Source organism: Erinaceus europaeus, chromosome 4 (assembly GCF_950295315.1).
Source record: "Erinaceus europaeus chromosome 4, mEriEur2.1, whole genome shotgun sequence".
NCBI lineage: Eukaryota > Metazoa > Chordata > Mammalia > Eulipotyphla > Erinaceidae > Erinaceus > Erinaceus europaeus.
In genome coordinates, this window is record NC_080165.1 from 128,715,936 (window position 1) to 128,740,612 (window position 24,677).

Genomic DNA, 24,677 nt, shown 5'->3' on the forward strand with positions numbered 1-24,677 from the left:
GCATTTGACTCTCCACTAAACTATCACCTTGTTCCAACATAGGGTCTTAGATTAGATTACTAATCTCCATTAGTGTCCCTCATATATCTGAATTTCCTATAAGTTTTCAGTGGCGTGTTAGTGCAGGTAACATTTAATAAATTATTTTCAATATGTATGTTTTAAACTAGTTACAGCTTGATCTAAAGACAATACACAACACTATGACATGCCATAATTTATGGCTCTGACTTACGACTGTTATATAAGGCACTTCCGAATATCCAGAAATAAATAAGAATTAAACAGAGACTTATAATTTTTTTTACTTTGTTACTAGAAAAAGAAGATGTCAAAAAGAAAACTGAGAAGGAAATTGCTATTGACTTGAAAAAAAAAGGTACTTTACTTTGTTTCCTTATATTATGTCCTGGGTGTGTTTTTCATGAAAGAATCTTAAGAAAAAGGAAAACACAATGAGATATAGACAATTGAATCTGTTGGTGTGCATTCTTTCCAAGGGAAAATTGCTTTGAATAAAGGTATAAAAGGGACTGGCTGCGGTGCGCCTGGTTAAATGCAGATTCACTATACATAAGAACCCTGGTTTGAAGCCCCCCTTCCCACCTGCAAGAGGAACACTTCACAAACTGTGAATCAGGTCTGCAGGTGTCTATCTTACTCTCTCCATCTCTGTCTCCCCTCCCCCTCCCCCGACAACTTCTCTCCTTCCAATCCAGTAAAAAAAAAAAAAAAAAAGGCCCACAGGAGCAGTGGATTCATCATGCTGGCACCAAGACACAGTTATTGCAATAGAGAAAGACCAAAATGAACCTGAACTCAATTACACTTGGGAAAAAATCAGATACATTTTAAAGAGTTGAAATAGAAAACAGGGAATTTTAAGTCATTTATGTTTAATAATTGACCTTACTCAAAGGGGAAAAAAACCTCTTATCTTCAAGATAGAAATAGAGTTTTATAATTTGAGGCAAAATATTCAAGTGAGGTAGGTTCCTACTCTTTCACAAAAACGAGGAAATAACAGATGCTATCTTCCTTGAAGAACACTTCAAAAGAGAGTTCCAAATTCTTTGAGGAAGGTTTTTCTAAATTATAAAATTAAAAGAAATTCTAAAAATTAGTTGTATCTCAAAGGAACAGAGATAAAATTTGCAAATATGAATTTTCTAAAGTAAATGCTCTTAGCAAAGGAAATCAATAGTTTAAAGTCATTAAGAAGCCTGAGAATAGGGTTAAACTCAGGTGGCACAAAGCACAAGGACCAGCTTAAGGACCCAGGTTCAAATTCCGGGCGCCCCACCTGCTGGGGAGTCACTTCACAAATGGCGAAGCAGGTCTGCTGGTGTCTATCTTTCTCTCCCCATTTCTGTCTTCCCCTCCTCTCTCCATTTCTCTTTGTCCTATCCAACAACGACAGCATCAGTAACAACAACAATAATAACTAAAACAACAAGGGCAGCAAAAGGGAATAAATAAATATTTTTAAAAAGAAGTCTGAGAATCAGTAATGCTGAGAAAAACTTTAAGTCCATCTTGGTGAAGACATTACAAAATTAAGAAAAGCTATGTAATATAATAGCTTTACTTTGCCAAGATAAAGAGAGTTTTGTTAAGATATAAGGATATTTACTAGTTTACATTTTTGCTTTATATTTAGTTCTGCTTTTACTCATGTCCAAATATGAATACTGGCTTCTATTCTGTTTAAGTCTAGGTGAAAAAGAATCATGTCATGTATTATGGTTTGATGGTAAAAGTACTCGCCCCAAATATTTCCTCCACTAGTGTCAGATGCTTGAAATTCCACCATGATAAATAATCTATTCCTTTGAGTTCTGAAGGAATTGTCTACTGTTAAAATACAAATCTCCTGAGGCTTGTGTGTATGGGGTGACAAACTAATTCCTTTAAGCTATTAACACTTTAAGCAAATGAGGTCTCTAGATCTTTCTTGTGTAATAATATGCTTGAGCGATAGTTTAGAAAATGAGCTGGAAGATATGCTTAACTGAATGAGACTGAAGGAGAATTTCAACATAAAACACTGTCCATAGATGGAAAACCTGACCCAATGAAATTAGTGAAAGTTCTTGCGTTCCTAAGAAGTACCAGCAAATGTAGAGGGGGAAATAAGGTGGTGGTGTAGGACCCTGTGAAAGAAGATCATAGGACCTCATACTAACTGTTGATTATTCTTAGTAGCCAATGAGAATTTTTTAAAATTTCCTGCGTATCACTGTAAGTGGAGTGAAATAAACCTAAAACAGAGTCCCCATAATTATGTTTGAAATATTCAAGAAGGAGCTTACAGGTATCCTGTGTGCCTGTTTCTCTATAGCCAATTACACATTGTACTTAATGTTAATAAATAATTATAATTGTAATTATAGAGTATATGGGGGTGGAAATAAGTAATTCTAAGTAATTCTGTAACCCTCTGGGTTCTTCACGGCTGGACAGTGACATGCCAGCACACTGCCCGATCCGAGCAGCGATCAGATCAGGAGGTGGCAGGAGCTGAAAGAAGTCACTGGGCCTTAAACCAGAGGCACAACTTTATTCTGTCAGGGAACCAGGGCATTTTAGCTCCTTTCTGCTCAGCTTTCTTCAGTGCAGCTCAGCTAGCCTCTGTTTGGTGTCCCTATGTCATCATATCCCTCAGCATAGCTCCCTCTCGTGTCTTCAGCTGTCCCAGACTCAGCAGCTCTGGCCAGCGCTCTGAGTCAGCTTCTGTACATCTCCAATAGCAGCTCTTTTAAGACCCCTCTTTAAAGCTCTACAACTTCTTTCAAAATTCTCAGGGCCTTCTTCCCAACCTTTTTTTTTATACACATGGTGAATGAAAAAACGACATAAGTCCAGCCAGAAGGCCAGGACTACAGACATGTGAAGGAACAGGCATGGCCCCAAGGTCACAGAACATGTTTACTTCCTGTTTGTCTACCCAAGCATCTGCTTTCCTAGGCAGGAGGGACTAACTAAGTTAATTTCTCACACAGATAGACAAGCAAGAATAGAGAAAATTAGGAAGAAAAAGTGTGATGGTAATTTATTAAATGTATATATACCTCCTGTAAATATAGGAGAGAAACAGCTTCTGAGTAACTCACCACATGGTCTTTAACATCATTTGAAAATTTATTGAAAAAGACTCTTGTGCCTGAGGCTGCAAAGTGACAGGTTCCATCCCCCATACCACCATAAGCTGAGCACTGCTCTGGTAAAAAAATAAAATAATATAATATATATAATTATATATATATATTATCTTTATTTGCTAGAGACAGCCATAAATTAAGAAGGGACGGGGGAGATAGAGCGGGAAAGAGACAGAGAGACATCTGCAGCCCTGTTTCATCACTTGTGAAGCTTTCCCCCTGCAGGTGGGGACCAGGGGCTTGAACCTGGGTTCCTGTGCACTGTAATGTAAAGCTTACCTGGTAGAGTGTATTTATCATGCCTGAGGATCCAGGTTCTAGTTTCTGGCTGCCACATGGAGAGTTATATAAAGAGGAAGTATCATGAAAGGTGGCATGGTACTACTGTATCTCTCTCTCTCTCTCTTTTTTTATTTGCCTCCAGAGTTATTGCTGGAGCTCGGTGCCTGCACCATGAATCCATTGCTCCTGGAGGCCATTTTCCCCCCTTTTTTGTTGCCCTTGTTGTTGTAGCCTTGTTGTAGTTATTATTGTTGTTGTTGATGTCGTTCGTTGTTGGATAGGACAGAGAAAAATCCAGAGAGGAGGGGAAGACAGAGAGGTGGAGAGAAAGACACCTGCAGACCTGCTTCACTGCCTGTGAAGTGACTCCCCTGCAGGTGGGGAGCTGGGGCTCGAACGGAGATCCTTACTCCGGTCCTTGCGTTTTGTGCCATGTGCACTTAACTCACTGTGCTAACACCCGACTCCCAGTCTCTCTCTCTCTTTTTGTTTTTTAACACAATACAGTATTTGTACAGTGGTTGACAAATGAGTATAATTTTTTATGTCCCTAGAGAGGATGTTTGCAGAACACTCTTACCTCAACTTGGATCCTTTCCCACTGTCTTGCACCAAGATGTCAACTCCTTCTGCACCTTTTCCCTTCCCCTCTTGTATTTTTAGCTTGTGATTTGTAGTAGAATTTAATAATTCTTCAACTATGTTTTCAAGGGAAAACAATATAGTTTTTAAAACAGCCAGTTTGAAATTTGTTGTGAAAGCAGTAAACTTTTTCAGTGATAATGAGAGAAATTGAGAAAAATCTGGGTTTTTGGAGAGCCCATATGGTATTTCTTCCTAAAATAGTCAGAAGAATATGTTAGAACATGTGACATCATTACTTTTGTCCCAAATAGTGACAGATTTATAAGGCATAAATCTGTCTTGATACAAGTATAGTAACAACAAATGCTGGAAAGCTTGCTTGGGTAAGCTTTACTACTACTGGTGGGAATGTAATTTGGCCCTACCCCTGTGGAGAGCAGTCTGGAGAACTCTCTGAAGGCTAGAAATGGACCTACCCTATGACCCTGCAATTCCTGTCCTGAGGATATATCCTAAGGAATCAAGCACAGTCATCCAAAAAGATCTATGTATACTTACGTTCATAGTAGCATAGTTTCTCATAGCCAAAACCTGGAAGCAACCTAGGTGTCCAACCAAAGAGGAGTGGCTAAGAAAGGTGTGATCTATACACAAAATGGAATAGTACTCAACTACTAAGAGTGATGAATTCACCTTGTTCAGTTCATCTTGAATAAGCTTGAAGGAATCATGTTAAGTGAGATAAGCCAGAAAGAAAAGTATGGATAAGGGATGGTCTCACTCATGAATAGAACTTGAGAAATAATAACAAAATAATGATAATAACATATAATAATAATAACAAAAAATGGGAAACACAAGGTAGAACTTGGACTGGGTTTGGTATATTGCACCAAAGTAAAGGAACTAGGGTGCGGTCAGGGGCTTGAGGAGGTGACTTTTAAGTCCTGGTACAGGGTGGTAAAGGAAGACTTAGGCTGAGGGAAATTTTACACGTATCTGAACAACTGTATTTTAAAACTATTAATCCCCTCAATTAAAAATATTAAATCTATATCATTGCTTATTTAATATACATTTTCATAATATTTTATATCAATTTATATTATTCATATGTATACAATATGCATTTGTTTATCTTTTGAATTATGTAACTTTTATTACACTTACTTTATTGTGATATAGATGTAAATACACCTAATATTTAAATTCTTTTTTAAAATTTTAATTATTTATTTTTACATTTTTATTAGTGATTTAATGTTGATTGACAAGACTGTGGGATAAGAGCGTTACAATAGAGGGAAGTCAGGCAGTAATACAGTGGGTTAAGCACAAGTGGTGCGAAACTCAAGGACTGGTGTAAAGATCCTGGTTGGAGCCCCAGGCTCCCCACCTGCAGGGGAGTCACTTCACAGGTGGTGAAATAGGTCTGTGGGTGTCTATCTTTTTCTTCCCCATCCCTGTCTTCCCCTCCTCTCTCCATTTCTCTCTGTCCTGCTTAACAACGATGACATCAATAGCAACAACAATAATAACTACAACAATAATAAAAAACAAAGGCAACAAAAGGAAAAATAAATATAATTTAAAAAAAAAGTAGGTTGCAATTACATACAATTCAATTCCCACTACCAGAGTTCCATGTCTCCTCTTCCCCTTAGAAGTTTCTTTGTTGCTTATCTCCCCTGGGATTATCAACCAAAAATATTTATGGGGAGCAGAAGGTGGAAGGCCTGGCTTCTGTATTTGCTTCTATGCTGGACATGGGCGTTGACAGGTCTAGCCATACACCCAGACATTGTAATTAAAACTGACTGGTACTAGAACAAAAGTAGATACACAGATCATTGAAACAGAATTGAAAGCCCAGAAATAAACCCCACACTTATGGACATCTCATCTTTGATAAGGTGGCCCAAACTTTTAAATGGAGAAAGGAGGGTCTCTTTAATAAATGGTGATGGGAAAACTGGATTGAAACATGCAGAAAAATGAAACTGAAACACTATATCTCACCAGAAACTAAAGTAAACTTCAAATGGATCAAGGACTTGGAGGTTAGACCAGAAACTATCAAATTCTTAGAGGAAAATATTGGTGAAACTTTTCCATCTAAATCTCAAGGGCATCTGGATACAGACCCAATTAAGGAAGACTAAATGAAAATAAACTAGTGGGACTGCATCAGATTGAAAAACTTGTCCACAGCAAAAGAAACCGTCACCCAAAGAAACTCCTCACAGAATGGGAGACGATCTTTACATGCCATACATCAGTTAAGGGGCAAATAACCAAAATATATAAAGAGCTCACCAAACTTACCAAAAAAAAAAAAAAAAAAAAAAAAAAACAAACAACAAATGACCCAATTCAAAAGTGGAGAGAGGATATGAACAGAATATTCACTGCAAAAGAGATACAAAAGGCCAACAGGCATATGAAAATTTGCTCCAAGTCATTGATTGTTAGAGAAACTTAAATAAAGACAACAGTGAGATACCACCTCACCCCTGTGAGAATGTCATAATCAGAAATGACAGCAACAATGAATACTGAAGAGTTTGTGGGACAAAAGAATAATTCTGCATTGCTGGTAGGAATGTAAATTGGCCCAACCCCTGTGGAGAACAGTCTGGAGAACTCTGAAGTGGACCTTCACAATAACCCTGCAGTTCCTCTCCTGGGGATATGTCCTAAAGAACCAATCACACCCATCCAAAAAGATTTAGGTATACCTATGTTCATAGTAGCACAATTTGTAATAGCCAAAATCTGGTAGCAACCCAGGTGTCCAACAACAGATGAATGGCTGAGAAAGTTGTAATATATATATACTGGAATACTTCTCAGCTTTTAAAAATGGTGGTTTCCGGAGAGGCCCACAAGCTGGTCCATGATGCTATTCCTGATGGAGATGACCAGCGATCATGGAGAGAGGTATCCGCCAGAAGTCTAGCCCATCGCATCTAAGTGGGAATCCCAGTTTTCCTGACTTGCGCCCTGGTGAAAGGGTGGCCTGGTAATGACCAGGATAACCGACACTGGAGTGTACCAGTCTCTTGCCGCCATCCAGCCTCTGTAGTTCTTACTTTATCTGACAAGGGTAGCCTTTGAGGGACTGAGGGAAGTTAAATAGGAATTGGGTGAGAAGGGTATGTAGGTCTAAGCCAAAACTATTTGATTAAGTACTTTATGGTACCTACGTTGTTTTGTTTTTGTTTTTGTTTTTGTTTTTTTAAGCTTCTTTTTCAGGGCTTTTCACTTGCTTGCTGCACTTATTGAGTCACTGCAAACTATTGTGCACTTTTACATTAAGGTCTATATTTTCCCCTAACTAATGGATACATGTGTATATGTGATCTGTCTCATGGGCACTGGTCTGTATCTAGGTTCTGTGGCTTTGTTAGGAAGTGCACCACCCGAAATGGAACTCAGTTCTATGAGCTAGGAAAAGGTCTCACCAGAATACTGGAGAGGAAGGGTTGACATTACATGCCTTGTGTTCCTGGGATAAATCTCCTTTCTCCATTTATTGTTAAAATTGGGTTGAAATATTCAGAAGAACTAAATTGAACCACCATATTTTACCATGCAAAAAAGGTAAATAAGATTTTAATGTTTGATAAAAATCCACCACATATTTAGAGGAAAACATTAATTGAATTACTTTTTTTCTAGTTTATTGGAGGATTAAGTATTTATAATGTCACTGTTGACACAAGTACAATCTCTCATCTGCCCTAGGTTGGGATTGCTATGTACAAGACAAGTTTCTTTCCCAGCCTAAATCATTTTCCATCAAAATGCCCCAGGACCCCAGCACTCCAGAGCCCCCTCTATCCCATCTATTTTTCTCCTTCCCCAAAGTCCTTTGCTTTGGTGCAGTCCACCACCACACCCAGCTTAAGTTTCAACTGGTGTTTCCCTTTTCTGGCCTTGCTTCTTAAGCATTAAAATTTAGAGGAAAACATTAACTGAACTCTTTTCAATCTAAGCTTTAAAAGTAATATCAAGGATCTAAATTTAAACATAATCTTATTACTATAAAACCTAATGAATTGCCTTGATTTCTTATTAAGCTATAAAATATACATAAGAGCATTAAGTGTACATTACAATTTAAACTTCATATTGTACTTTCTCAATTGTAGACATCTAGGAGTAACTTTGTTTTAACCAGTGGTAAGTTAACATGTGATGAAAAATTTAAGAATTTAAGTCCACAAATCTGTTATCTATATTATTAGTCCGATGTTATTACTCCTGATATTATTATAACTGTATTCACTGGAATATTTAATAAGCTAGAAAAATAAGTAAAAATTTTATACTGTGTCTATTCAACATATCTTTGTCTCACTATAGAGAAATTTATATAAACATAAACCAGTAAAAAACCCTCCAAAAATATCTTTGATGACTTACGCAAGGGGAAGTGAAATATAATAATAATAATAATAATAATAATAATAATAATAATCCACTGAGGCTACATCTAACTGAAAAGCTTCTGCACAGCAAAAGGAACCACCACCAAAACAGAAAGAAACCTTAGAGTATGGGAGATCTTTACATACCACACATCAGGCAAAGAGCAGATAATAAAAAAACACTATAATAAAAGCACTAACCTTGGCAAGAAAAAAAAACAACCCCATAAAAAATGGAGATAAGACTTGAACAGAGAATCTGTACTATTCTTCCAATAAAATAATTTGAAAAAGAAATATAAACAGAATTTCAACTGTAATTAAAATTAGAAGAATGATATCTTTGAATTCTCCATCTTTGTATGATGTGATTTTTGTGTAAACACATGCATTATATATGCCTATGTGATCTGTATAAGAGGAAATATAACAGGTCAGAAAGTGTAAAGCCACATATATTTGCATTTATTAAAAGTGTAGTGGAAAATTATTGAATGGTGCTGAAAGTAGAGAAAATATTCTGGTGTATTTTGACTACACATATGTTTTAATGTTATAAGGAATTTGAAGGAAGAAAAAACCATTTAAGAGGTGATAGCATTTATTTTAGTGGGGAATAGTTGTAACAGTGAAACATCAAAGAGTTTTCTCTAGAATTTGATGTTCAATACAAAGTTTGTCTCAAGAACTATTTCAGGTGCTTTACAAATTTTAATTCTCTCAAAAAATAGAAAATAGAAAATACACTTATGACCCTCATAAAGGTTGTAAGATATAGAAGAGTAAAGTTGCCCAAGGTCCTGTTAATATATGTCAGAATCAGAATTTTAATCTAGGCTGTGTGGCTCCGTAGCTCTGAACTGATAGTTGCACTCATCTATGGGACTTATGAAATTCTTTGTACAATAATACCCAGAGCTCATACTTAGTATCACGGATATAGATGAGATTACTCTGAATGTGTCAAAAGAAACAGAATATAAAACCAAGACCTGTGAAATTTCTCTATCTACAGACCAAGAAATGGAAAACAAAGCAAAAGATGCTGAAAGAAATTTGCAGAGAAACTAAAGGAGGAGCAAAAGAGTTCTAGTATCATAGCCAACTCAGAATCAGATGTTTTGGAGGCCAGTGGTGGCACACCTGCTTACATGCACATACTAGAGTGCACAAGGACCCAGGTTCAAGGTCCTGGTCCCCCACCTTCAGGGGAAAAGCTTCACGAGTGGTGGAGAAGAGCTGCAGGCGTCTCTCTCTGTCTCTATCTCCCCAACTTATCTCAATTCCTCTCTGTCTCTATCCAGTAATAAATAAATATTTAAAAGAAGAAAGCTTAAAAAATAAGAAATGGATGTTTCAAGAAATAAGTTGTCAATTCTGTGGGTGTTTCTCAGAAGTTGTGAAATGAGGTCAGAAGAGATAAGAGCAGTTGGATTGGAATGGAAATGTACAGATATATAACAAAGCACATATTTTAAAAAACTGTAGTTGTAAAAAAGTTATATGTGCAGATATAAAAGAAATTTTAGGATTAGTTGTTAGATGAGCAGCACAGGAATGAAAAATGATCTCCACATTTTTTTAAATAATGCAACAGATGCTCAGAAAGTTTGAAAAAAAGAATAGTTGTTTTCAAAATACAAAAAGGAATCAAGCTATATTGTCTTGTAATAAATTTAGATATCTCTTTGGTGAGAAAATAAAAATCCCAAGGGTAAATATGTTGAATTAAAATCCTTTATTATAGAAAACTGTATACTTTTGGTGTCCTTGATGTTTAGTGAATGACAAATGCAAATTTATAAAATTTGCTTTATATGAGTTGTCTACTCAGTAAAAAATGCTCAGGAAACTAGGCAGTAGTGCATCTGGTTGAGTGCAGGTGTTATAATGCACAAAGACTCAGGTTCAAGCCCCCAATACCCATCTGCAAAGGCAAGGGGAACATGGAGTTTCAGGAGTAGTGGATGAAGTAGTGCTGCAAGTATCTGTTTCTCCCTTTATGTGTCCTCTTCCATCTTCAGCTTCTCTCTGTCTTATTAATTGGTTAATCAATTTTTTTAAAAAAACCCATTAGAAATTAAAATGTCTCTGTGACAGGTCAATAACCCAGTTTACCAAAATAGTGTACTTGCTTTGTCATGCACACACCTCAGATTCAGATTTACCCCCTGTAGCATTGGGGGATGTCTTAGTGTTGTGGTATCTTTCTTTTTCTTTTTTCTTTCTTCTTTTTTATTTTTGGTATTTTTTTCCATTTTATTGGATAGGACAGAGAGAAACTGTGAGAGGAGGGGGAGATAGAGAGGAAGGGAAAGAGACACCTGCAGACCTGCTTCACTACTTGTGAAGTGTCCTGCTGTGGTATCTTTCCCTCTCTCCCTCTGTCTCTTTTTCTATCTGAAAAAAAAAAAAAGGTCAGCACAGAGCAGTGAAACACCTCTCCTAGGCCCTTTGCTAGCTATGGTAGCTCTATCGCTGATTATTCCTTGCCTCATTCAATTCCTCAAGAAACGCATACATGACATAATTAATGTTACAGTACAGAGAGTCTCAGTTCACCCTTACACTCATATTCCTTTAGAGGAAAGAAATGCTCTAACTGACATTGATCCATAAACACTCTTCATTAATTAAAGAAATCAGGAGAAGATGTTGGGAACATGTGTAAGCCTGATAGAGCTTAGGGAGAACCACCCCCATCTTTGGATGGAGGTCTGAGAAGATAACCTCTTGGTAAGTCTCTCTCAACAGAGGTGAGCATAAGAGGGAAAGCTCAGACTTGGTTCTTTCCTTCTTGACTCTCAGGCCCACAGTAACTCCAATACTTCCCTCCATTAACTGCAGGCCACATGGCCGCAGATTCACTTATTCAAAGTCACCTTCTGATCACAGAAGAACACACCTTATCACACACTTCATCACACACCTCAGAGTCCAGACAAGAGAAATTTCAAAATATATGGCCTTTTGATATCCATCTTCTTTCTGTCTCACCCTATGGGTTTAACCCCTATGCTTCTCTCAAATACCTTTGGATAATTAAGTTGCTTGTGTCATGGAAAATAACTGTCTTGTATCTCATCAATTCCTGTCATACCAGCCTCCTACCTTAGGGGCATGCTGTTAAGAAACCTGTAATTTCTGACATATTTCAACAATAATTACCTCCATTGCTTTTCTATTTAACTCATGTCCACTTTGCTACTAAACGAACTCTAGGATTCTGTGATTTTAGGACTCAGATTCTAGACACGCTGAATCCCCTGGTGTCTTTTACTTCGTGTCACCCCTGTCGTGAGCGAGAAAGAACCAGCCCGTTACCTTTCCCCTGGAGACCACCCCGCTGGAGAAGGAGAGAGATACCCCGAAAATTTTATATGATTAAGTTAATCATATAAAATTAATATAGAATAAACCCCTTAAGGCATGTGTTATTTAAATAATAAATCCACATATATTCATCCACCATTTCCAAATATTCTATTGGGCAAGTGCTATTAATTTTTTCACAAACTAAAGCCATTAGTTATTTAATTTCTCTATATTAGATCTTTAGCTGTCACTGAGATCTTGCAAAGAATCCTTGACAGAAGCTTATAGCTTTGGATATATCATTAAATTTTATGCCTTCCAGACATAAAATGTTATCTATTTTACTTTATAAATCTTTTTGTTACTAGTTATTCTGGTTCTAGAGCTCAAGATAATTTCTATGGCAGGTTACAGACCACTGAAATACATGTATATGTAATTAAAAGTAAACTTCCTTGAAATATTTATATAAAGATATATTTTGGAATATATCTTTCAAGTATGCTCCCTACTAAGATTTTTAAAAAACATTTCTTAATTTCTTTTTTTAAATTTTTTAAAATTTATTTAATTTATTTATTCCCTTTTGTTGCCCTTGTTGTTTTATTGTTGTAGTTATTATTGTTGTTGATGTTGTTGGATAGGACAGAGAGAAATGGAGAGAGGAGGGGAAGACAGAGAGGAGGAGAGAAAGATAGACACCTGCAGACCTGCTTCACCGCCTGTGAAGCGACTCCCCTGCAGGTGGGGAGCCGGGGTTCGAACCGGGATCCTTATGCCGGTCCTTGTGCTTTGCGTCACCTGCGCTTAACCCGCTGCACTACAGCCCGACTCCCCATTTCTTAATTTCTAAACTTGTATTTAGAGATTATAGGTTGTTATGTTCCCTCTGTCTTTTTATGTTTGACTAACAAGTGACTGGGCTGGTGAGATAGCTTATTTGGAAGGTCATGTGTATCTGCTATACACACATGACTCAGATTCTGGAGCAGTCCCACTGTACTGAAGAGAGCTTCAATCTCAGTATCTCTCTTTCTCTCTCTCTCTCTCTCTTCTTCTCTGTCTAAAAATATTGACCCAGACTGGTAAAGAGTTGGCTATGACAAAATAAGACAAACAACAACAGATACAATATTTGTAGTGTATACATGTATATTTGCCCAAGATTTGATAAGCACATTCACTTAGTATTATAATTCATTAAACACTCTGAAATACAGATCACTTTATTTCACCTATTTGTGGTAATTAACCAGTTTGTATAAGATTATAAAGTACAGGTATTTGAAAAATTGTGTGTGAACTAAGACTAATTATGTCAATGTCCATTCTAGGTGAAAATTTTAGATAATTTGCTCAGGTAAATGAAAACATGGATCTCTGGCAGAAATAAGACTTTATATAACTCATAATTTCAAGTGCTGTTTTTTTTTTATTCTAGTGGTACTCTGTCGTCACACAGCAATAAAAGATTGCATTTGAATGAGGTTTTTTTTTTTTTTTTTGTATCCAGATAGATTAGGTTGAAAGCCTAAGTTCAGATGATGGCAACTTGACTATATTAAAAACATTTACAATGTCTAAAATTCTCTGGAGGCAAGAGAATGCATTTCAAGTATTTTGTACTCATAGAAATCATGTAAGACAACAGTTGCTTATTGTTTTGAAGATAAGGGTTTTTGTAATGGCACAAATCTGCAAATATACTGACTTGTTAACCAGTACGTCTTATCTCTTATATCACATCAAAGTTAGTGTATAAAAGCTATACTCGTTAGGTGACATAAAATTAATACTGTGATAGAGTGTGGCACCTCTTGAGATAGTCCTCTGTTTTTCTAGCTACTGATTTAAATCATACAAAATATGTTCAAGACAAATACAAAATGCCATGAAGGCATTTGGGTTGAAAAGAAACTTTAAAGCTATTATTAAAAATTTGTAAAAACAAATTACAATTACACTGCCAGTTGGAGAGGTAGTGCAGCTAATAGACTTGCTTCTGATATCACACATGCCACAGTGATACTAATTCTCTCTTTCCTCACTCCTCTGCCTTCTCCCTTCACCCCCTCACCTCTCTTCTCTTTCCTCTCCATTTTCCCCCTCCTTTCTTTCATAAAATACATTTTAAAAATTATTTAGTCCTAGGAAATAGGGAAACATAACCAGTTACAGTTTTTAAATCTTTTTATGTGTAGTCTAGAGAATCTGAACTATGCTCTACTGAATACAAAAACAAATTCAGTATTTGATATGAAACATTTATAGTTTATAGTATGGCATATTTTCAATAAGGTTGGCAGTACATTTGAGGAATATTATCAATGTTTCTTCTCTGAATATATTGACTTATCAATAGTCTCTTTATTGTCTGAACATCTTGATTCATTTCTTATAGTTTCATATTGGATTATTTTTATGAAAGAAATTTAGTTTAAAAGTAAAAAAGTGGCCTCTAGTAAAACTTTATAAATTAAATTTTATTGGGAATATCACACACACAGTAAAAGAATGAAGTGTCATTCTGAAATTTTTTTTGAAATAAATTATTGATTTAGTAATGATTGACAAGATTTTGAGATAAGAGGGATACAATTCTATCCAATTTCCACCATCAGAATTCTATATCCCATCCCCTCCATCGGAAGCTTTCCTATTCTTTTATCCCTCTGGGACTATGGACCAATGGTCTTTATGGGGTGCAGAAGGTGCAGGGGGCGGGGTCTACTTTCTGTAATTGTTTCTCTGCTGGACATTGGAATTGGCAGGTCGACCCATACTCCTAGCCTATTTCTATCTTTCCCTAGTGAGGTAGGGCTCGGGAGGGGTGGGCTTCCAAGACTCATTAGTGAGGTCATCTGCCCAGGGAAGTCAGATTGGCATCACAGTAGCAACTGCGACTTAGAGGCTGAAAAGCATTAAGATATAAAACAGAACAGATTCTTGAATAATCAAGAGCCTAAAGGTAAGAATATAGCAGATAAGATTTGGAGTCTCCATTTTGGAAATGCTAAGTCTAGTTTAGGTATATTCCAAAAAGCCCATGACTTCACTAATTTTTGCCTAAACCTGATGGTTAATATGGTTGGTTAAAGGTATTGTCTGGGGGAGATGGTGTCAGAGTTGGAAATAGGACTAGAAAGCTGGATAAGGGAAGAAAGTAGCTCCCAAATATGGGAAAAGTATATAAATACAGTTAATTGTAAACTCCATAGATCTGATCTGGGACCCATGTCTATTCATATTGCACAGAACCTTTGTAACCTCTGCCTTGTAGGTCTGAACTTGCATTTCATAGTCATACCTAGGAACATTCTAGGCTGTAGTCATTTTAGGACCAGTCTTCCTCAAGTGGCAGAGGATGTTGACCCAGCCTTCCTGTGGAGAGTGGGGCAGATTCTACCACTGTTGTTCTACCTTGAGGGTAAGGTCCTGTAGAGGACTACAACAGGGTTCATGATGTTGTTCCTTCTTCTAGCGTTTGCCCTTCTTCCGTAGCCAGTCAACAGCATCAGGTTGAGCCTGATGTAAAGTTTCGAGACCTCCTTTGAATCTGGAGAGGTGGCAGTCGTTGACTATGTGGGTCATAGTCTGTCTGTAGCCGCAGGGGGCAGTTCGGGTCGTCTCTGGCTCCCCAGTGATGAAACATAGCGGTGCACCGGCCATGGCCTGTTCGATAGCGATTGAGGAGGGCCCAATCATAACGTGCTAGGTCAAAGCCAGGTTGACGCTTGCAGGGGTCTGTGATGAGGTGTTTGTTCTTTACCTCAGCTGACTGCCAACTCTGTTTCCAAGAGTCTGGAACAGAGAAGTTCAGTGTAGGCGTAGGGGACCAGATTGGGTGACGAGACGTCAAGCGTTGGACAGGGTGGGCGAAGATATCCGCGTATATTGGCAGGTCCGGTTGAGCGTAGACGTGGGAAATGAACTTAGATGATGCCGCATCCCAACAAATATCTGGCGGGGCGATGTTGCTAAGAACTGGCAGTAATGGAACCGGGGTGGAACGGATGGTTCCAGAAATTATTCTCATGGAGGAATATAATTTGGAGTCGACCAAGTGGACATGGGGGCTACGGAACCATCCTGGGGCACAGTATTCTGCAGTGGAATAGCATAATGCCAGAGAGGATGATCGTAGTGTGGAAGCACTCGCGCCCCATGAGGAGCTGGCCAGTCTTGCAATGATGTTATTCCTCGCGCCCACCTTTGCTGCAGTTTTTATGAGATGTTCGTGAAATGACAGAGTGCAATCGAGAGTAACGCCAAGATAGACTGGCTGGGCTTCATGCCGGATTCTCGTATCGCCAAGCTGCACATTAAGCTCATGCGAGGCCGAGGCATGGTATAGATGGAAAACAGGTGATACCGTTTTTGCAGTGCTAGGGATTAGTCGCCATTTTTTACAGTTGTTATGTTTATGTTGTTCCTGATGGAGATGACCAGTGAGGGTGGAGAAAGGGATTGGGTAAAGGTCTAGGCCCATGATATCTAGTGAGAATCCCAGGACTCCCTTACTTTATCTGACATGGTTGAACTTAGAGTGATTAGGGGAAGTGAAATAGGAAGTAGGTGAAGAGGGTATCTAGGTCTAAGTAGAAACTATTTGATTAAGTACCCGCATCGTTGTCTTTTTTAGGTCCTTCTTGTTTGCTATACTTATTGATCTTTATCAGTTTGTTGAAGAATGATGTAACTTAGAGTTTTTCTTAGGATATGAGAAGAGAAAACCAACAGACAGACAGACAGGCAGACACACACACACACACGTACACGACAACCTATGAGTTAGCTCAGCACAGGAATGCATATGTGAGAGGACAGGTTCAATCCCTGGGATCAAACAGAGTCAGTAGAAACAGGAATTACATGCAGCATCACATATATTTCAGAACAGTGCTCTGGTCTCCCTCTCCACTTCTCTCTTTTAAATATAATATTTATTCATTTTTATTGCCATCAGTATTAGTGCTGTGACTCAGTATCTATATGATAAATCCACCAACCAAGTCTCTATTTTTTTCTGTTTTGTTTGAGAGAGAGAAATGCCAAAGAAAAGGGAGAAAGAAACAGAGAGACACTGCAGCACTGCTTCACCACTTGTGAAGCTTCCCCCCTGTAGGTGGGGACCAGAGCCTTGAACCTAGGTTGTCACACATGGTAATATGTGGGCTTTACTGGGTGTGTCACTGTTCAATATCCTCTCGCTCTCTCACACACATACAAAGTAAAATTAAGTAAATATTTGAAAAAGATATAACAGGCATAAAAAATAATCTATATCCCTTAATTCCAGACTCTGAAGAGTACTACAAGCACATTTCCAAATTTAGCAAACTTAGTCAATATTTATTCCTTTATTAAAACTGTAATAATAAGTCATAGTAATAATGCCAACAGTTAAATTCGTCACCATTTTTATTGTAATTTAATCCCTACAGTACTGTTGTGACAAAGGTAATAATATCCTTTATAGAAAGGGAAATAACAGGACTGAAACAGTTAAGAAACTTAATCTCTGCATAGTATTGAAGCAGACACACGAGGCAGTAGTATACCACAAAGCTTCATTGTCACAGAAACCTGCAAATATTTTTAAAGGAACTTCAGGCAATGTTGAAGTTCAGTCAATGTTGATTGCTGACATTTTTTTAAGTCTTTTCATATCTTTTCTTTTACCCCTAATTCCATAGAGGTTATGTTGTAGACAGATTTAGGTATATCACCACGGAGGAAAGCTATAACGAAAATTCTGAGTCTGTATCTCTTTTACTTTCCCATGCAGAAATTATGTTTCAATTCATTCACTTAATAAATATTTAATAAGGACATAATCTTCTAAATATAAGAGATGTATCAGAATAAAAAAACAGGTTACTTGTTTAGAAAACCAGCAAATAAGCATTTATACTATGCTGTGAGTAGAATGGATATAAGAGTTCAATGTAAGGTTACATATATATAAAGAATATATGTAATATATATTCTTTATTACAGAATAATACTGGGGGTCTGGCGATAGTGCAGCGGGTTAAGCACACATGGTGCAAAGCGCAAGGACCAGCGTAAAAAACTCTGTCGAGTTCCAGGCTTCTTACTTGGTGGGGAGGGGGTCACCTCACAAATGGTAAAGTTGGTCTGCAGGGGTCTTTCTCTTCCCCCTCTCTGTGTCCCCTCCTCTCTCGATTTCTCTCTGTTCTATCCAACAACAACTTCAATGGCAACAATAACAATGACAAGAAAAGGGAGACAAAAACGGGAAAAAATGGCCTCTAGGAGCAGTGGGTTTGTAATGCAGGCACCGAGACCTATTAAATAACCCTGGAGGCAAAAAAAGAAAAAAAAGAAAAGAAAAGAAAAGAAACTATTTTCCAGTAATTCTGTGACCATTGGAGATTAGAAAGGGATGCTACAGATTTCACTAAGTAAGATATTTATGTCTAGAATTAAAGTCAATTTATTCTACTATAATTTGTAGTATCAAATATTTCGGTGAGAGCCTTTAATTTTAGCAAAGTTCTTTTTTAAAAAATTCAATTACATTCAGGAAAGAGTACATTTAGAATGTAGGTTTTTAATATGGAGACAAAAAAATCACAGTCATGTCCATAACTGTCATGTGTTTAAATATAGATTTATTATCCTTGGGAATTATGACTGAGTGGATGAAGTTAAAAAAAATATGAGACGTTTGTAATTGTATAAGGAATATTTTCCATCAAGTAGAATTGTGGGTGGCTCTCTGCTACTTGTGAGTGTATATCCTAAAAGCGGAGCTATTGTGTCAAATTAAAGAAGACACAAGTTGTAATTTTCCAAAATTAAACAGCTAGCTAAACGAAACAGATATCTAGATTATTTAACCTTGAGGTTAAGTGCATTATTTAAAAAAATTATTTATTTATTCCCTTTTGTTGCCTTGTTTTATTGTTGTTATTGATGTCGTCATTGTTGGATAGGAGAGAGATAAATGGAGAGAGGAGGGGAGATAAAGACACCTGCAGACCTGCTTCACCACCTGTGAAGCGATTCCCCTGCAGGTGGGGAGCTGAAGGCTTGAACTGGGATCCTTACACCAGTCCTTGTGCTTCGCGCCACCTGCGCTTAACCCGCTGCGCTACTGCCCAACTCTCGAGGTTAAGTGTATTATTATCATTATTTTAAATTTAATTATTTGTTAAATGATATTGGTTTATATTTAAAAAAATAACTGGTCAAGAATTGACTCCAAGAAACAAAGTCACACTAAATTTTAACAGTACATAACTTGAATGTATGTTCTCTGTCCTGTTTTTCTATAGCATTTTTTCCTAAAAATACTTTTATGTCTACAGAAAAATGTAATAGCATCAATCGCTGATATATACTTTTATTATTATTATCTTTGGATAATTATAATAATAATTATATATTTTATATTATTATTATTATTAGAGACAGTCAGAAATCAAAAGGGAAGAGGGAAATAGAAGGAAAGAGAAACAGACACCTGCAGCACTACTTCACCACTTGTGAAGCTTCCCCTTGCAGATGGGGACCATAGGCTCGAACCCAGGTTCTTGGACATTGTGACATCTGCATTCAACCAATTGCACCACCACCCAGCCCCAATATCTTATTAACTAACTTATTTATTTATTAATTATTATTTATTTATTTATTGTGCCTCTAGGGTTATTGACTCTGTTAGGGCTCCGTGCCTGTTCTATGAATCCATTGCTCCCGGAAGTCATCTTCTTTCCCTCGTTTTTGTTACTGTTGTTGTTCTTGTATAGGACAGAGACATTGAGTCAGGATTTCGACTTTTATAAAATGTTCACTGTGAGAGGATTTAACCGTAGTGAGAAGGTGTAAATGTGTGAAAGTTATAACAAAAGACGTTAGACTGAATAAAAATTTAATAATCAGAAGGTAGTACAAGCAGGAAAAGGTTACGGGCTATGACTAGAGCAATTCTATCAGTTTGATATATTGGTATTATTAGGCATAAACTACTCCCTGTACCATTACATCTATTAGGCAGAGTATATAAATATGATGAAATCAAAACTCTTATAATCTTCCCTGATGAAAAATCATATTGACAAAAACTGGCAGTCAATTGAAAATTTTCCCTCTGGGCTCCCTTCTCTCCATTTTAGACAGCACATTTAGTGAGTGACTCTTCCTTTTAATTCAAAGCACATGGTTCAAACCATAGCATCAAAACTGATCCACCTGAGACTCCACCTAGCATGGGACAGTTTTCTCTCTGGGCTCTTAAAAAAAGGACAAAGCATGAAAATATGGATTCTTTTAGATGATTAAATTGGTTAATGTGATCCCAGGGAATGCTATTGGTTATGTTTCTATGCTTGTAATGGCCAGTCTTGAAAATAATGCTGGCATACAGAAACAGAGAACAAGACAAAGGCAGAATTTGAAGAGTGGTTAAAGCATAGGCTCCAACAATCTCTAAAACTGCCATTCCATTGGCCTCTTCTCAGTAGGTTATATCATTTAATTAATTCCTCTTTTTGTCCAATTTAGTTTATGATGCAATTCTACTATTTCCAACCTAAGTTATTTATTACCAAGTGATACCTCTTTACAAGTTTAAGATAATTGTAACAATGTAAATGTAGGTCAATTGTACATAGATGCAGCCTATATCAAGGATTCCACCTTTCTGCATATTTTTTTCAGAATAGGAAAATGTGTTTTATTTTTTTCTAACACTTGCCCATATATGTGCATTTCATGGTGACCTGTTTTTAAGAACATAAATATATTCAGACTTAGGAAAATGTATTTGTCAACTCACTACCTGGTTACCAAAAAATATTGCTTTTTAAAAAAAAAAATCTTATGAATAAAATCAGGAGTGACCAGTATTTGTTTGATTTCATAAATAAAAATCAAAATAAGCACTGGGTCCAGTCAGTACAATCAGGACTTGAATGTGAAACCCCAGGTTTGACACTGGACACCAAGCATAGCAGAGTGGTATTCTTTTCTCTGTCTCTCTGTCTCTGTCTCTCTCTTTTTATTCACACCCTCCCCATACATACATAGCAAACACGTTTTTGAAAAGAAACAAACAAAAAAACACCCTAAATTATTTTCCTAAATTTATTCTGAACTTAAAGCTCACCTTTTTTTCTTTTTTACTTTCAATTTGAAAAGATGACATTTTGTTGCTGTATTATAAAAGTAACAACATTTTTTTTATCTCTCCACACTATTAATAACTACAGTGAATCAGACAAAAACTAATTAGAGATAACACAGCATCTAGTGGTGCTATAGTTTTCATTAGCTGCTCTAATAAGTATAGTTAGAAAAAGTCCACTATCTTTTCTGTTACATGCTAAGCCATAATTCATTCTCGTTACATCTTGTGCTATTTCTTTTCCTAACATCTCCTGTAGACAAATACTGCTTCTGCTGTATTTGCAATAGCCATTACAGATCTAGGGAGCTTCAAAAACTATGATAGCTGTCATTACTGAGAAACATAGAGGATCATTAGAGATGTTTATGATATAGAACCTTGTCATGGGTCATAAGAACTGAAGACAGCAAATGTTTCTTTTGTTATGATTAACTCTTACTACATAACCTTGCATAATTTTATTCAAATAAATTTCCTTAAATTGTTTGTTGTATAAATTGTAATAGTGACTTGCTATTATGTACATATAAAGATGGTGGAAACTTACCAATTATTAAAAATAAACAAACGGAGGACTGGTGAGGCAACTCACCTGCGAAGGAGCCTACTTTGCCGTGCTCATGACTTGGTTTAAGCTACCAGCCCCCACAAAACTTGGGGAAATTTCAGTCTTGTGATATTTTATCCTTCTCTCTGTTTCTCCTTTTGTATCAGAAAAAAAAAAAAAAAAGGTCTGGAACAGTGACTCTCTAGGGACAGCAACAACAAAAACCAACTATTAAAAATATTTGGAGTGCCTACTATTTATTTATTTACTTTTGGTAAGGGAACATTTCAGGTCTTTGATTTTATCATAATAAAGGCCATCAAGGGAGTCGGGCGGTGGCACAGCGAGTTAAGCGCACATGGCGCCAAGAGCAAGGACCAGCGTAAGGATCGCGGTTCGAGCCCCCGGCTCCTCACCTGCAAAGGAGTCGCTTCACAAGCGGTGAAGCAGGTCTGCAGGTGTCTGTCTTTCTCTCCCCCTCTCTGTCTTCCCCTCCTCTCTCTATTTCTCTCTGTCCTATCTAATAATGACGACATCAACAATAACTACAACAACAATAAAAAAAACAAGGGCAATAAAAGGGAAAATAAATAAATATTAATAAAAAATTAAAAAAAAATAAAGGCCATCAAATTAGTTAAAAATCGATTGATTAAGTTACTGTCTTTGGTAGTTCAAAGAAAAGAATGATATTAGTATGTATTTACTTTCTGCCCATCATTTATCTGTTTATTGCTTAGATGTGTATTTGAAACAGTCTCTTGTAATCTTTCTATAACTGATAACAAGATTAATTCCATAAGTTTAGGTTTATATAGTAGTTTATTGCTGATTCCTGGGGAAAACATGTATCTTAAGTTTTCTAGGTGGGAATAAAAAACTGGGAATGACTAGATAGTGGTAGACCCAGGAGAATACTCATATAATAATGCCCAGGGACCCAGGTTCAAGTTCCTAGACCCACCTGCAGGGGGGAAGCTTCACAAGTGGTGAAGTTGTGCTGCAGGTGTCTCTCTTTCTCCCTCACTACCTCCTGTCTTCTGTCAATTTCTCTCTGTCCATCAAATAATAAATAAATAAATAAATTTAAAAAAATAAAAGGACAACTTTTTGATTGGTCAGACTTGGGTCATATATTGTCCAGAACTGAATAATCAGTTTATTCCAGCTGCTAAGTTCTGCTGAGGAGGTCAAAATATTATAGACTAGGTGGGCAGAGGATGGAGAAAAGTTCAAATCAAATGTGGAAAGAAAGTTATCATGGTGAAGAGTGGCAAGTATAAATGAGAAGCTTTGAGGACATACTTAAGTACCTTAAACTTCACTTGTCAGGTAATAGAGGATCAATGGAAATGGAAATGCAAGGAATTTACTTGATCCTATCCATGCTTGACATATTCCATTCCGTTTTGTCATGGAGGAAGAGACTAGGAGAATTAGAAAATTAGTTTATTGGCTATCGAATTCATACCTCTTAAAGTAATGCTGTTATAGGTAAGAAGGACCTGATTCAGTATGTGTACATGGAGAAAATGGCCACACAAAACACTAGAGAGAAAATTGACACAATATGCAGCAACTGCAATTCTTATCAATGGAAGTAAAGCTTATTATTATTGTTATTTAGTTAATGTAATTCTAGCATATAAAATTCTCCAAAGAATCCTGAAATCTCACTTTTTTCTCACTTTTAATGACAAGGAGAATTGTGTTAGTGAATAATGTGAAAGAACCAGAAGGAAATGGATTCCTCTCTGCTATGATGGCTTTTAAAAACACAGTTGTTTTCATACCAGTGTTTAATTGGACTGCTTAGGTTTATGGTGTTAGATGATGTTTTGAAAGGACTGAAGAATATTTCCCTTTTTATCTTTGTTGAGAACAATTAAAATAGCTTTACTATTTTAATTTGTAATCTGGATACTTAAAAGCAGTTTTTTCTCCAGACTGAAAAAAATAAACTGAAAACAATACCAACAACAAACATGATAGACCATGTCTTCTTTGTTCAATGCTGAATATCTAGCACCTAGAATAATGTCAGCATAAAGCCGACACTGAATACATTCATTTGATAAATAAAAGAACCATCTACTGTCAAATAAGGATTTTCAGTTTTATTTTCTTTACAAAAGAGTTGCTTCCTGTCAGTGGAGTTTCCATGTTCATTTTCTTTCTATTAACTTTTGCTCACAGTGATCATGTAGAGAAAAACCAAATACTGTATTCCCAGTGTCCTCTGCTCTATGTGGAGTCTTAATTAGCTTTTCAAATACGTTGCAGATAAAGCCCATTAATCCTCTGACCTTCATTGAATTCAAAAGTTTTTGTGTTAATTGTTTTGAGAGCATAATAGATAGTTTTGCTGTTGGAAAAGTCATGGTATCACTTCCAAGAAAATAGTAGAGTCAGTAAGAGGATATGAGAAAATTTTGTATCTGAGCATCCTTCCTTCACTAAAAAATGACTGACTTTTAGAGTGACTATCTGTTTTATGAGAATTGTTTGTTCTTTAAAAATCATTAAAAATACAACTTCTCTCCCAAAGAAGCAAAGATAGAAATAGACATCTTATTTGTAATTTTTTTAAATTTGCTTTTCTCCCCGTTTGTTGCCCTTGTCTTTTTTATTGTTGTTGTAGTTATTATTATTGTTGATGATGTCGTTGTTGTTGGATAGGACAGAGAGAAATGGAGAGAGGAGGGAAAGACAGAGAAGAGGAGAGAAAGATAGATACCTGCAGACCTGCTTCACTGCCTGGGAAGCAACTCCCCTGCAGGTGGGGAGACAAGGGCTAGAACTGGGTCCTTGTGCTTCTCGCCACGTGTGCTTAACCCGCTGCGCTACCTCCCTACCCTCGATAATTGTAATTTTTCTATAAGATCCCACCATCATGTCAAGATTAAATTCTATTCAGTAAAAGTTTCCCTGGAAATTTACATTTTTTATTCTTTATGGTTGGTAGCTTACCGGGTTAAGCGCACATAGTAGGAAACACAAGGACCCGGTTTCCCGCCCCTGGTTCCCCACCTGCAGGGAGGATGCTTCACAAGCTGTAAAGCAGGTCTTCAGATGTAATAATAATAATAATAATAAATGGGGAAAAATGATCACAAGGAGCAGTGGATTGTACAGGCAACAACCAAGTCCCAGTGATAATCCTGGAGGGGGAAAAAGAAAAAAAAAAGCTTTTGTTG

General features: G+C 36.8%; 1 protein-coding gene across 5 annotated transcripts in view; it reads left to right on the plus strand.

The window, feature by feature from the left end:
• LOC103126218 (triadin) overlaps positions 1-24,677 on the plus strand; it is a 279,909-nt gene that overhangs the window by 196,588 nt on the left and 58,644 nt on the right. For 4 of the 5 annotated variants that reach the window (XM_060190509.1, XM_060190512.1, XM_060190510.1 and 1 more), the window contains exon 11: positions 320-379. In XM_060190509.1, the coding sequence (XP_060046492.1) occupies positions 320-379 (60 nt within the window). The remainder of the gene's footprint in view (positions 1-319; positions 380-24,677) is intronic. The other variant, XM_060190513.1, reaches the window with a different exon arrangement.